General features: G+C 42.3%; 2 protein-coding genes across 2 annotated transcripts; both read left to right on the top strand.

Moving 5' to 3' along the window:
- Positions 1 to 1,114: 1,114 nt before the first annotated feature.
- On the top strand, positions 1,115 to 2,646 carry LOC121795636 (pentatricopeptide repeat-containing protein At1g07740, mitochondrial-like). The gene has a single exon (XM_042194183.1). It carries the CDS (start codon positions 1,119 to 1,121, stop codon positions 2,505 to 2,507), a length of 1,389 nt encoding a protein of 462 aa, XP_042050117.1. The 5' UTR covers positions 1,115 to 1,118; the 3' UTR covers positions 2,508 to 2,646.
- A 942-nt stretch (positions 2,647 to 3,588) lies between these two features.
- LOC121804746 (dirigent protein 10-like) lies at positions 3,589 to 4,533 on the top strand. Its single transcript, XM_042204393.1, has one exon. The coding sequence runs from the start codon at positions 3,607 to 3,609 to the stop codon at positions 4,432 to 4,434; it is 828 nt and encodes a 275-aa protein (XP_042060327.1). The 5' UTR covers positions 3,589 to 3,606; the 3' UTR covers positions 4,435 to 4,533.
- Positions 4,534 to 14,968: the final 10,435 nt, after the last annotated feature.

Raw genomic sequence — 14,968 nt, 5'->3', positions numbered from 1 at the left:
GAAGAGAAAAGAAAAAAGAGGAAACATAAACTAAGGAGAAAAAAGAAAGAAGAAAGAAAGATAAAATAGTAAAAAGAAAGAAGAAAATGAAGAAAAAAGAAAGAAGGATAAACTAAAGAAGAAAAAAAGAAATAAGAAAGGAAGAAAAAAAAATCACATATTTGATTCTATTTAATTAAAATTTCCAAAAATATCCTCCATAACAAAAAAATCACATATTTGGTATCTAAGGTTATTTTTATCATGAGGTACCAAAAACGATATAAAATAAAGATCAGATATCATTTATATGCGAAAGTGAAAGATCAGATAATATTTATGTAGTTCCCTCTATACTAAAAATCACTTCAATTGTAGCTTTATGAAGATGTCGACGGAAAAAACATTATTTAAAACTTTACAAATCTGAAGTTGACTTAGTTAAAGTGGGCAAAATTCTTGAAGTAGTCGTGTTTGGAACATGTGTTCCTAAACGGGACACCTTTTTAAATTATGCAAAGGGTGTTATGCATTCTTAGGATGTGTAACTAAACTCGTGCGAAATCTCATAATGCGTAACTAAACACGTATGTTGTGTGCGTATTTCGTGCAGAGTGTGTATGTTTTATATATAGTGTGTGTATCAAACTTAAAACTATTTGGAATTTTAATTATTTACTTGAAAATGTGGAATGATCAAATTTTAGAAATAAGAGATTTGAAATTGTAATTTCATTCTAAATTCAAATATTTTTGTCATACCAAATACTCCTATTGGAGTTGCAATTAAAGGCTCCAATTAATTCCATAACTTTCAATTCTATATAAACCAAACAAAGTAACAACTATTCAATCAATAATTATAAATCGAATTAACACTCTTCAAAACTAATCGATAACAGTAGTTAGAATTGAATTAAAAATTTATTTAAAGTAATATATTTAAATTGTTATTAGTATAAATTAATTAGGATATGAATTAATTATTTTATTTTCTAGTTTAATTTATTTAATCTGTAGATGAATTTTACTAGTAATTAAAAAATAAAATAAAGAAAATGAAGAATTAAGATCTACAAATTGGAATTTTGACAAGTGTATAAATATAGATTCACTTGGCATCAAATTCCACGAAAACCATGATAAATCCACGATTGAAGCTCACCCCTCTCAAACTGCAAAACCAGTTGCACAAATTTATACAGTCTAATCACATCCATGGCAACGCCCGTAGCAAACCCACAAAAAAGCTACGCCCTCACAAGTTCACAAAAAATCAGCTCCGATCACCCATCCCGTTTCTCGACAATCTCAAACAATGCAAAAACCCCGACGAATTCCTCTCCATTTTCAACGATTTCAACGAAATGGGTTACAAACACGATTACCCTTCTTACGCTTCTCTCGTCTACAAGCTCGCTCGCGCCAGAAGATTCGACGATGTCGACGCCGTCCTCAATTTTATACGGACCCACGACATTAGATGCGGCGAGCCTATGTTTATCGGATTGATTAGGCATTACGGGAAGGTCGATTTGATCGACAAAGCAGTCGAGGTTTTCCGCGAGATGGGAAAGTCGTATAACTGCGCGCGCACGACGCAGTCGTTCAACACAATTTTGAATGTTTTGGTCAACGGCGGGCGGATTTCTGATGCGACCGAGTTGTTCGCGAAGGGGCCGAAGATGGGATTCAGGTTGAATTCGGTTTCTTATAATGTAATGATCAAAATGTGGTTGGGGAATAATGATTGGGAGAAGGCGATGAAGGTGTTCGATGAAATGCTTGAGAGAGAAGTTGAGCCTACAGTTGTGACTTACAATTCTCAAATTGGGTTCTTGTGTAAAAGGGGTGATGTGGATGAGGCGAAAACGTTGTTTGAGGATATGAGGTCGAAGGGGAGGCGAGGAAATGCAGTCACATACGCTGTACTGATGGAAGGTTTGTGCTCATTAGGTAGGTTCAACGACGCGAAGAAATTGATGTTCGATATGGAGTACCATGGATGCAAAGCCGAGCTTGTGAACTACGGCGTTTTGATGACTGATCTTTGCAAAAGAGGATTGATTGATGAAGCAAAAGGGTTGCTTCTTGAGATGAAGAAGAGGAGGATTAATCCCGACATGGTGATGTATAACATATTGATTGGTTGTATGTGCAAAGAAGGTGAAGTTTCTGAGGGGTATAAGCTCTTGGTTGAGATGCAGGTGAAGGGATTGAAACCAAATGCTGCCACTTATAGAATGGTGGTTGATGGTTTCATTAGAGTTGAGGATTTTGCAGGCGGTTTGAAGGTGTTGAATGCGATGCTTCATAGCGATCATTCACCACGAGTTGAAACTTTTCGTTGTTTGTGTAGTGGGTTGTTGAGGTGTGGAAAAACGGATGAAGGTTGGTTTGTTTTGGAGGAGATGCAGAAGAGGAAGATGAGCTTGGGGCAGGATTTATGGGAGGTTTTAGCTGCTGGTTTATGCAAGGATGATAAATATTCAGTTGAGTGCTTATCTAATCTTATTGCTTCTCTTTAATTAATTTTTAAGTGGTGTGTTAGTCTGAAGAGGGATTTGATTGCTTGTTTGTGATACGCAAAATATATGGTGTATGAAGAGCTTTTCATTTAGATAGGAGGCAATACCAAAGCTTGGAAATTTCAAATTGGCTGAGAAATGTCCGTTGTGTCTGGCAATAGATTGAGTAGTTGCTTCTTCATTTATACTCCCCTATCGCCTTATTCATATTAAGAATTTGGTTGAAACATAAAATTTGGTTTTTATTACATGAAACATATCCAAAATACATGATTTTTTTTCTACAAACATTATACTAGTTGGCAAAACACAAAGATTTGATTCGACGTGGCATGTTGGGATGCTAAGGTGGACTCGCAGACAGTTTCATCAAACAACACTCTTTTCATTTCTTTAGGATTTACAATTAAAATCCAATTTCTCCCAAAGATTTTTTTATTTTTATTTTTATTTTTTTCTGCTTCCCCTCTCTCACATGCCAATCTGCGATTCTGAATTGATTTTTGCGGTACCGCAGCAATTGACTTGGGGCTACATGATTTCAGTTGCAGCCATCTATTTTCCTTCAAAATATTTCGAATCAAAAATTGACAATGAACATCTAATTTTGGTTCAAAATCGAAAAATCGTAGAAAGTCAATGGAAAAAGAACTGAGATACTGATTTAAAACGTGAACCATCTACTTCTCTGGGAATCTTAATAATCAATTTTGGATCTTAAATCTTTTCCCTATTTAGTTTCCTTGAAAATTAAAGAATCCATCAACTACTATACTTCTTTAACAAAGAAAAAATGATCATAAATATTTTCTCTCTCTTTTTGCAATATGAAAAATTAAGAAATCTTTTTTTCATTTTTAATTTGAAAAATGAAAAAGCTTAGTTGTACATTATACCCTCACCACCATCGCCAGTACCCAACCACCTTAAATGAAGAGATAATACACACAACTAATCCATCTCCATCAACTCCATAATCGCACACTTTAGGATTATCATTGCTACTTAATCCCCCATATTAACCTCTATATATTCCCAACCTAAATTCTTTTCCTACAACTCATCACAACACCACCAAAAACATCAACAAATTTTCTTCATGGCATTTCAACTCAAAACCACCTTCTCCCTTCTTATTCTCGCCCTCGCAATCTCCTCCTCCACCTCCGCCCGTATCCTCGACGAGGAGGTGGCTGCCCCGGCCGCAGCCGGCTCCGCCACAACTCCCGGCTTAGGGCCAGATGAGCAACCCCTGACCTTCTTCATGCACGACATACTCGGCGGCAGCCGCCCCTCGGCCATCGCGGTGACCGGCATCGTGGCGAACCCGGCCGTGGGCGGGCAGGTCCCCTTCGCAAAGCCTAACGGCGCCGTCCTCCCAGTGAACAACGGCGTCCCCACCAACAATGCCAACGGTGGCATCATCAACAACAACAACGTCCCTTTCCTCACCGGCCTCAGCGGCTTCACCTCCAACATCGGCAGCAATAACAACAACAACGGCATCATCGGGGGAATGCCAGGGTTCCCCGTGCTGAACAGCGCGCAGTTCCCGTCGGGCAGCACGCTGCAGAAGCTGATGTTCGGCACGATGACCGTGTTCGACGACGAGGTGACGGAGGGCCACGAGCTCGGGTCGGGGCTGGTCGGGAAGGCGCAGGGATTCTACATCTACAGCTCCGTCGACGGAAACAGCCAGACCATGGCCTTCACGGTCATGTTCGCCGCTGGAGGATACGCTGACAGCATCACCTTCTTTGGGGTCCACCGGACAGCTGTGGCGGAGTCGCATCTCGCAATCATGGGCGGCACCGGGAAGCATGTCAACGCAAAGGGTTTCGCCACCGTAAAGACCTTTCCCGGGGGGCAGCACGAGACGGATGGGATGGAGACGCTGCTGCAGATCACTGTTTATCTTGCTTATTGATTACTTTCTGCTTATCTTGCTTATTGATTACTTTCTGGATTTTTCTTTCTTTGATTGTTGTGAGTTGCATTTTATTTTATTGGATCTTCTTATTCGTCTACAAAACTGAAACTCCCAAAACACCACTTACCTTATTTATTAGAGCCTCACGGCGTACAATGCCTTATTTGTCTCCTAATCAATGTCTTTTGGTAATAATATTAAAAATAACAATATTTCAATAGATTAGAAGATAAATAAGAAAATAAAAAAATATGAAAAAATATTTATTTATAAAACATGTCATTTTGAATATCATTAAAAAACGACCATTGCGCATGAATGAAACAATTCCAATTTCAACATTTTATAATATAAACTATAATTTGATTAAACTTCATAATTTAAATAACTATTTAACTCTATATTTATATCCTACGTCCAGTAGGTTATAACGTGTATTAATTTCTTGTCATCAATTGTATGGATGTGCATGTAACTATTAACAGTATCCCATAAAAGTTAACTACTCCCTCCGTACATGAATAAAAATCTCATTTTTTGTCGGCTCGAGTTTTAAGAAATTGTTTAACTTTATAAAAGAAAGTTGTAGAAAAAGTTAGTGGAACGTAGTTCTACTTTTAAATATTAATTTTATAATAAAATGTAAGTTTAGTAAGTTAATGGAATGTGTGGTTTACTTGCTAAATATAGTAAAAGTGAAATGAGATGAGATATTTATTGGCACACGGACTAAAAAGGAAATATGGAATATGTAATGACAGATGGAGGGAGTAAAATATGCGCCCTCCGTCCCATAAAAATATGTGCACTTTCCATTATCGTCCGTCCCACAAAAATATGTGCATTCCATTTTTGAAAATTTATATCTATTTAATAATGTAGGTCATACTATCTACTAACACTACTTTAACTGTCATTTTCCTCGTCTCTTTTACTTTACCATACAATTCTACTCATTCTCTCTTACTTTACCAATTTTATCTTAATTCTCGTGCCATACTCATTGTACCTATTTTTATGGGACGTAGGGAGTATTATAAAAATGATAACATTTTGCGTGGATAGAAAATTTGGCATTTAAAAAATTTCAGCTTATGACAATTATCCATGAGGAAGAAATTAGAGGATACGTCTAGATTTCGGAGCATGTCAATATAAGAAGATCATGAAAACGGGCCACTCAAATCACTATTAATCAATTACTACTATATCATTTAACTAATTAATGTCAATACTCACCATTATTCATATTATCCGCTGATAAGTAGTATTCTAGGCCATGGTTACTGGTCAGTATGACGTGCATAATTAGATTATATCTGCAAAACAGTTGCTAAAGTGTGCAGGGAAAGGGTTCCAGTCAGAAGAAAAGGTATCGGATAACTCAGGTGAAAAGGGCATCAGAATGTTGCTATACTGACCAGTATGCATGCCAAAAAAGGCTCGAGATGGAGAAGAAGGATTGCTGGGAAGATCAGCCACAAGTAAGGGCAAAAGGGTCATTTCGTGAAGAGAGTCTACCCTAAAAATCAAGGGCATGCCTCCCTATAAAAGGAAGCCACTTAGAGAGAGAACAGAGATCGGATCATCAACCTTCACACTTAGTTAGACTCATCTCTCGGTAGATCAGTTCCTACAGTATTATCCTTCATATTCTCGTTCCTCACCACAGCCATGGTCACCTGAAGCTCATCAGTTCGCCGGAGTTCCCCATCCTCTCGTTCCAGTTAGCGTGTTTCGTAGTGTTAACAGTTCCATCGCCCGGAGTGGCAAAACAATCTTTACTTGCTTTCTTAGTTAATCGCACTTGTTTTCTTACGTTGGATCTGTTGCATTTTCAATACTTTCTGACTTGAAGTGTTGTGGTTAAGATCTGAACGTTTTTATTGCTACGAAGTTGTTTTTCTGCATCGGTTCTAGTTTGATTTCGTTCTTTTCTGCCTAGATAGCTTAGATCCAGTTGTTACGGTAATTTCCAGTTGTTGCGAGCTTGTTTTCATTTCCGAATTGATAGATTTGAGTTTATGAGTTCAGTTTGCTGTTAGATTTTAGATCTGAAATGGTTAAGTGTGAAGGCCTAGTTTACGTAGTTTCTGCCACCTTGCATGTCACCCAGTAAGTTTAGTTGCAGTTTCGGTGTTCAATCTTTTAATTTGAAGTTTTAATTGTAGATCTGTGTTCATGAAGTTGGTAATCTGTGTTTCTATGGTGATAAGTCTGGATTTGCTGATCTGAATTGATTCATGTTGAAGAAGAATACATCTCCATCCACTTTGGGACCACTTTTGCTTTTTAACCACTTTTTCTTTTGTCCTTTACTTTTCAGCTGTTACTTTTCAGATCTGTAGGCATAATCACCTAACTACCTCTTTTCCTCTGATATTCCGTTTAGCCTTTTATAGTAACCCCGTACCTCCCACATAATTTCTGAAACATAATGTTCCCCACTCTCACGTACACAGCCGCGTGTCAAACATCTCTCCCACCTCTTAGTCAGTAGAGTACATCTTAAATTCCAGCCTAGATTAAGTCTCAACCCAAAGCGTGGTAGCTAACCAACCCTTCCAGAATATCACCACGATACCAAAACGCATCATCTCTGTGGGATTCGACCATTACATCCACTATACTATTCAATAGAAGTAGGTTGATGAATTTTTGATACCAGGTTCAGGCTTAGCTGGGATTTCCATCCTGATCAGTAGGATACATCCTTTGCTCGAAACGACACCTGACACAAACCTGTACTTTCAAATGGCGCCGTTACCGGGGATGAATGGCGTTATTAGCTGTTATTGTCTGTGATACTTTGGCGTATATATTGTCCATAAATTTTTTTTCTCTTTCTTTTTCTTTTAGTTTATGAGAAGCAGTTTGACGGCTCTTGACCATCGGAGACCGAAGATACTTCAGCGAGGATCTATACTCGTAACCACTCGATCTGGCTTAAAAAAAATACCACTCGATCTGGCTTGTCAACAGCTCTGTCTGACATATGCACGAGTAGTGACGAGGAGCAAGACACCATAGAAGGAGGAATACCAGAACATGTACTATAGTTGGAGGGTAACCCAAGGAGAATGGCAGACCACAATGATGACGATCCAGAGATCGGGATGCTAAACGCGCATACCGAAGGAGAACCACCGCAAGCTATAGTAGTCACCCCGGGGCAGACAGCTTGTGATGTGAAGCCCCATGTTATTGCAATCCTGCCCACGTACTGTGGAAAGAGCTATGAAGGCCCTTACGAATTCCTTCATGAGTTCTGTAAGATTTGTAGGGCACAGAGAAGACCAGCAGGGGCGACCGAGGATGACTACAGATTGAAGGCTTTGTCGTTCGTTCTAAAAGGGGAGGCTAACACCTAGTTCATGCGACTGCCCCCCAATTCCATTGAGAGTTGGGCATATTTCAAGTCGGCGTTCTTAGGGGAATTCTTCCCGTCATCGAAGACGAGTGCATTGAAGAGAGAGATAACCAGTGTGAAGCAAGGGTATGATGAACCCTTGAGTGATTATTGGGCGAAGTATATGAGTCTTTTGGATGCATGTCCGAATCATCGTATGGCCGATATAGAAATACATCATACCTTTTATGAGGGGATGAACAAGGCAACGAAAGACTTGGCAAACTCTTCGTCAGGAGGAAGTTTCACGCAGTTAAGGGTCAGCGAAGCTAAAAGGGTCCTACGGAAGTTATTGAGTGCAAAGAAGGAGTACGACAATTCTAGGGATGGCTACAACAGAGAAAGAATTGCTAGTGCCTTGTCTACTGACCAGGAGCATAAAATAGAGCAGAAGATGGATTTGAAGATAGACGAATTGAAGAAGACACTTGTGAGCGCGATCGAGAAGAACGCACCACCACCTTCCCCAACTGGGAGCTACAAAGGTGCAGAGCAGGGAATTCAAGGGCTGGGCTATGATCAGCCTAATGATTTCGTCAATATGGGGCAAGTTAATGCTGCCGGGTACTACAATTCTAGTGGGCATTGGATCCAGGGAAGGCAGCGGGACGCACCATGGAGGGACCATCCGAACTTTCGATGGGGAGACGGGAACCAAAATTAGAACCAAGGTCAAGGTCAGAACCAATACAACTCCCACCCGAACCAAAATCCCAATCGTGGCCCAGCAAATCCCGACCACCAGGCCAACTGGTCAGGAAGGAACCAACAAACCCATAACCAGAACCCACAGAACCAAAACTCAAACCCTGTTTATGTACCACCCCACCAGAGAAACTTCAAAAATTACCAGAGTCAGCATAATCAAGGTTCCCAACATCAGCAGAACCAAAACCAGTTCCAAAGCCAGAACCATTTCCAAGGCCAGAACTAGAATCAATATCATCAAGACCAGTACAACCCTCCTGGCCAGTATAACCACTACCCATCTAACCAGAACCAGCAAAACTTCCAAAATTACCAACCCAACCAAAACCCCCAGTATAACCATCACCAAGGACCAAATCAGTCCCAATATCCTAACAGGTCGAGGAGATCTATGGAGGACATGATGGGAGAATTGCTCGCTTCGCAGCAAAGTATCAAGGGTGAGTTGCAGTCCAATAATGAAGTAGTGCAGGGATGCACAATGCCCAGAAGGAGCATAAGGCGAACATAGACATGATGAATAGGCAATTGGCTCAGCTGGCGAGTTCAATGGGTGAAATGAAGGGAAATTTAGGAAAACTCCCATCTACAACCCATGTTCCTGAAAAGGCGAACGTGAGCAAGGTCACATTGCGGTCCGGTACTGCCTATGAGGGACCCCAACCGAAGAAGTCCAACGGAGAGCCCAGTGGGACGAATATACTGAAGGATGTAGTCTCGGAGGGAGAGCTCAACAGACCTCTACCTTAAATGCAGGATCTATTCGTTTTGGATAAAACACCATTGGAAAAGAATGAAACAAGAGAAGTACTGCCCAGGAGAGACCCTCATAAGGAAACGGAACCCACGAATGAGGCTCCAGCCCAGAATGTACCCAAGGAAAACTCCGGGAAGGCTGTTGAAGGACCAACTGAAGAGGCGAAAGAAAAAAAACCATTCCCTTACCGGTTCATGACCAAGAGAAAGAAGGAAAACCCAGTGGATTACATGTCAATTTTTGGGAAGCTGGATATCACCATACCATTCCTCCAAGCCGTGAAGCTACCCCCGCTTGGAAAATTTATCAAAGAATTCATAGCCGGGAAAGCCCAGAAGGATGGGAAGATCATGGTGGAAGGAATAGCGTCGGCAATTGTGAAAGAAAAGCTACCGCCCAAGAGAGCAGACCCAGGTATGTTCATTTTGCCCATAACTATAGGAGATGTAAAAATCGAGCATGCAATGTGTGATCTGGGAGCTTCTATAAATGTTATGCCATTGTCAGTTTATAATCGGCTGAAGGTAGTAACGTTATCTAACACTAGGGTATTAATCCAACTGGCTGATAGGTCATGTATAAGTCCTGAGGGTGTGTTAGAGAATGTGTTGGTGAGAGTACATGATTTTACTTATCCTGCTGACTTTTACGTGATCAAGATGGGTGAGTCTGAAACTAGGGAGTCTAGCGGTGTATTGTTGGGAAGGCCATTTCTTAGGACAGCCAAGACGATTGTAGATATGGTTGAGGGAACAATTTGCATTGATTTTCATGGAGAAAAGTTTACCTTCGATATCAATGAGGCCATGAAAAAACCTATCGATTCTGAAAATCTATGCTATGTGGAAGTAATTGACCCCCTAGTCCAAGATTTTCTTGAGACTGAATTATTGCAGGAAAAGCTACAAGCATTGGATGTATATGGGCAGGCTGATGTAGAGGCAGCTGCATGGTGTGACCTGATCAGTAGCCAAGGGTTAACTGATGAAGAGATAGAAGGAGCTATTAAGGACTTCTGCCAGAAATCAGAATTTATTGGAGCCGCAGGGGCTAAGCTACCAGTCAGTACAGATGAATTTTCAGAGGGAGAATTAGAAAGGGAAGGGGATGCTGCAAGGAACTTTCTACCAGCAGACACACTTCTCTCACAAGTTGAGTTGAAGAAGTTACCAGCAACCCAGAAGTATGCCTTTCTCGGGGAGGAAAATTCATATCCGGTGATCATAAGCAGCAGCCTGACAAAGGAGCAAGAAGCAAGGCTACTGACCGTCCTAGGCAGGAACAAGAAAGCAATTGGATGGAGCCTTACAGATTTGGTGGGAATAAGCCCTAACGTCTGCATGCATCATATTAGGCTAGAAGAAGGGGCGAAGGCACATCGAGATTCGCAGAGAAAGGTGAATCCCAACATGCGGGATGAAATATTGAAGGAAATCTTGAAGTTACTGTCATTAGGGATTATCTATTCGGTGCCCGATAGCGAGTGGGTCAGCCCTGTGCACATGGTTCCCAAGAAGTCTGGGATTCAGGTGGTTCAAAATGAGAGGAATGAGCTGATACCGACAAGGCTAGTCACTGGTTGGCGGATGTGCATAGATTACCGCAAGCTGAACGCCGCGACCAGGAAAGACCACTTCCCTCTACCGTTCATCGACCAGATGTTGGAGCGAATGGCTGGGAAGAAGTACTTTTGTTTTTTGGATGGGTACAGTGGGTATTTTCAAATCTACGTGAACCCTGAAGACCAGGATAAGACCACCTTCACCTGCTCGTTTGGAAACTATGCGTACAGACGCATGCCGTTCGGACTTTGCAACGCTCCGGGAACATTTCAGCGATGCATGATGAGCATATTTTCCGATCTAATTGAGGAGTGTATAGAAATATTCATGGATGACTTCACAGTCTACTGAGACTCTTTCGACTCATGCCTTCGTCATTTGGATGTAGTCTTGGAGAGGTGTCGAGCGAAGAGCCTAGTCTTGAATTTTGAGAAGTGTCATTTCATGGTCACAGAGGGAATCGTCCTAGGGCACGTGGTGTCAGAGAGAGGTATCCAGGTGGATCAGGCCAAAGTGGACGTCATTTCCAAACTATCGTTCCCTACTGACCAGAAGGAAATAAGGGATTTTCTGGGGCACGTGGGGTTTTATCGCCGATTTATTAAAGACTTCGCCAAAATTGCCCAACCCCTTACCAGACTTCTTCAAAACGAAGTGGAATTCAATTTTTATGAACAGTGCAAGACTGCTTTCAACCTCCTCAAAGCGAAGCTGGTATCTGCACCAATTATTCGGTCTCCTGACTGGGAGCTTCCTTTCGAAGTCATGTGTGATGCCAGCGACTATGCAATGGGAGCTGTGCTGGGTCAGAAGATCGAGGGAAGAAGGTATATAATTTTCTATGCATCTAAAACTTTAAATAAAGCCCAAAGGAATTATGATACCACTGAGAAGGAGGTGCTGGCCGTGGTTTATTCATTCGAGAAGTTTCGGCAGTACTTGTTGGGGTCAAAGGTCATCGTTTATACTAACCATGCAACCATTAAGTACCTGATTACCAAGAAAGAATCCAAACCCCGCTTAATCCGATGGGTAGTCTTGTTACAAGAGTTCGATTGGGAGGTGGAAGACAAGAAGGGGGTTGAAAATAAGGTTGCGGATCATTTGAGCAGGATAGTGCAGGATGGGAATAGCGATGAGGTGCGAGATCGATTTCCTGAGGAACACTTGTGTGAAGTGATTTTCGCCGCTAGAAAAATTGACTGGGAAGGAGTGATGAAACTTACTGGCCAGGATGTGACAGAAAAAGGAAAGGGAAAAATAGGGCAGGAGCCATGGTATGCGGACCTAGCCAACTACATGGTTTCAGGAGAGCTTTCAGAAGTGCCGAACGTCACCAAAGCTCAAAGAATGAAGATCAAGAGTGAAGCGAAATACTACTTTTGGGACGACTCGTACCTTTGGAAAGTAGGAGCAGATCAAGTGATTAGAAGAAAGGTTCCTGAGTGGGAGCAGATGGACGTATTGACGCATTGCCACTCTTTGGCATGTGGAGGACACTTCTGTCCCAGGAAAACGGCAAGAAAGATTCTGGATAGCGGATTTTATTGGCCAACCCTCAACAAAGATGCCTACGAATACTGTAGAGGTTGTGAGAGTTGTCAACTGACCGGTGGAATATCAGCACGAGATGAAATGCCACAAGTCCCGATCATTGTTTGTGAGTTGTTCGATATATGGGGGATGGATTTCATGGGGCCTTTTCCCTCGTCGTATGGGAACTTGTATATCTTAGTAGCAATTGACTACGTCTCCAAATGGGTAGAAGCCAAGGCCACAAGTACGTGTGAAGCAAGAGAGGTAGCCAAGTTCTTCAAAAGTAACATTTTCAGTCGGTTCGGAGTACCAAGGGCCATAATATCCGATCAAGGCACCCACTTCTGTAACCGTACCATCGAAGCCTTGATGAAGAAGTACGGTGTGCACCACAGATTATCCAGCCCCTACCATCCGCAAGCAAACGGTCAAGCCGAGATCTCTAACCGAGAGATAAAGAAGATTCTGGAAAAAACCGTCAATCCTTCTAGGAAAGACTGGAGCGTGAGGTTAGAGGATGCTCTATGGGCATATCGGACAACCTATAAAACTCCCATAGGAATGTCCCCATACATAATTGTTTTTTGGAAAGATGTGCCACTTACCCGTCGGGATTGAGCATCGAGCATACTGGGCAGTACAGCAAGTAAATGTGGATACTACAGCCTGTGAAGATGAAAGGAAGCTGCAGTTGCAGAAGCTAGATGAACTTAGATTGGAGTCGTTCGACTCAGCCATGTGGTACAAAGAGAGAACCAAGTTGTGGCACGACATGAATCTGAGGACCAAGGATCTCCATGTTGGGCAGAAAGTACTACTTTTCCAGTCGAGACTGAAGCTCATGCCTGGGAAGCTCAAGTCGAAGTGGACAGGGCCTTATGTCATCACTGCACTCCGTTCTAATGGAGCAGTGGAGATTTCAGGGAGTTTTCCTAACTCTGAACCTTTTATTGTGAATGGGCATAAGCTAAAGGTATTTAGGGACAATAGTGATATGGCTGTGGTGGATGAGATTCCATTGCAACCACATACTCAGGTTTCATACTGACCGGTAGGATATGGATTGGAATTCCACTGGGCTAGCTCCTTTTAGCGTAATTTACATATGCTGACAAAGTAGAATTCCAATTTTCCCAAGGGAGATGTAAATAGTGTAAATACGTAGTAGTTAATTTAATCTTTGCCTGTTAGTTAATTTTAAGAAAACCCAAAAATATTTTCGGACCTCAACTATTAATTTGGAGTATATATTGACCATCAGAATCCCATTTTGGTGAAACTCATATTTTATTTAAGTGTCCTTTTTTTACTTTGTTTCTAATCTAGGAAAACATAGGGGGAAATCATTAAAGGGCAGAATTTGAATTGGGACTTTGTTGCAGCTTTTGCAGGGTGACAGTGGCTGGCAGGGCGCGTGAGCAGAGAAACGAGAGGCAACGTCCAATCAGAGACCAGCATTACCAACCGTCTCTCACTCGAATCGGCGCAACCTGGAAACCGCCTACAGCCAATTACAACCCACAACTGCCTATTCCAACTCCATAACCACACCGTCTCTCCCATTTCATTTCAAAACCCTCACATGCAATTTCTCTCTGCAAAATTTCTCACCATCTCTCCACAAACACCAAACCTCCACATTACACACAGAAAATCACAAATCTAAGCCATGTGAAAGAAAGCACGGGCAAAGAAAATCAAACCCACTTCAACCCGTGGGGAAGAAACTCCAGAATCGCAACTACCGGAGCCGACTCCTCAGGCGCCAACAATGGTCTCCTTGGATGCAATGGTGGAATTCCTTCGACAGCAGGACCCTAATAGAGATTGGGGGGCGGCGCTGGCCGGTTTTAGTCAAATCGGGGGAAAAGGGAGCATGACCGGAGAAACCCCATCTGAACCGATTGTGCAATCCACGGTACAACCACCCAGCTCCATTCCGACTTCCTCCGAAATTCCACCAGGAAGAGAATCTCCCTCAATTATCGCACCGCCTGAGTCTGCGGAACCCTCCCAAACTCCACAACAGAGTGATTCGATGGAGGTTGACCCCATCTCCGCCCATTACGATTCCGACGCAGAAGAACGTGAAGCGAGAAGAAGGGAGGAGGAAAAGGGCCAGAAGGGAGGCGATGAACTAGAGAAAACGCCAACGGCGGAACCCATTCCTCAAGAAGCAGCAAGGGAAGAGATAGATTTGAATGAGACGGCCAAGAAACAAGGCTTAATGACTGATGACAAATTTCAGGCAATTTTGGATGGAGTGAATCAGAGGGAAGATGATACTGCCACGATGGTTGAGGATTTGGACCTCACATCTAGGGCAGTAGGAGAGGAAGAGCCAGAGTTAGAACCTCCCCAGACAGAGGTGCGGGAGAGTGATGAGCATATTGAGGAAGAGTCAGTACCAAGAGCGGAGGTACCAGAACCAGTAGCACCTCCAGTGACGAAACCAAAGGCAGTCAAGAGGAAGTTGGTGTTGAAGCGCTATCCGAGGGCAGAGAGGCCGAAGCCAGAGAGGGTATCACAAAGATGTCTCGGAAAGTGGGCATCTAGCAA

This window comes from Salvia splendens, chromosome 1 (assembly GCF_004379255.2).
Source record: "Salvia splendens isolate huo1 chromosome 1, SspV2, whole genome shotgun sequence".
Taxonomy (NCBI): domain Eukaryota; kingdom Viridiplantae; phylum Streptophyta; class Magnoliopsida; order Lamiales; family Lamiaceae; genus Salvia; species Salvia splendens.
Note: the sequence above shows the minus strand (reverse complement) of the source record. Positions and strands in the feature narration are given on the sequence as shown.

Bases quoted from the DNA above. Each gene is read 5' to 3' on its own strand.
- LOC121795636 (XM_042194183.1), top strand. From the start codon at position 1,119: ATGATAAATCCACGATTGAAGCTCACCCCTCTCAAACTGCAAAACCAG.
- LOC121804746 (XM_042204393.1), top strand. From the start codon at position 3,607: ATGGCATTTCAACTCAAAACCACCTTCTCCCTTCTTATTCTCGCCCTC.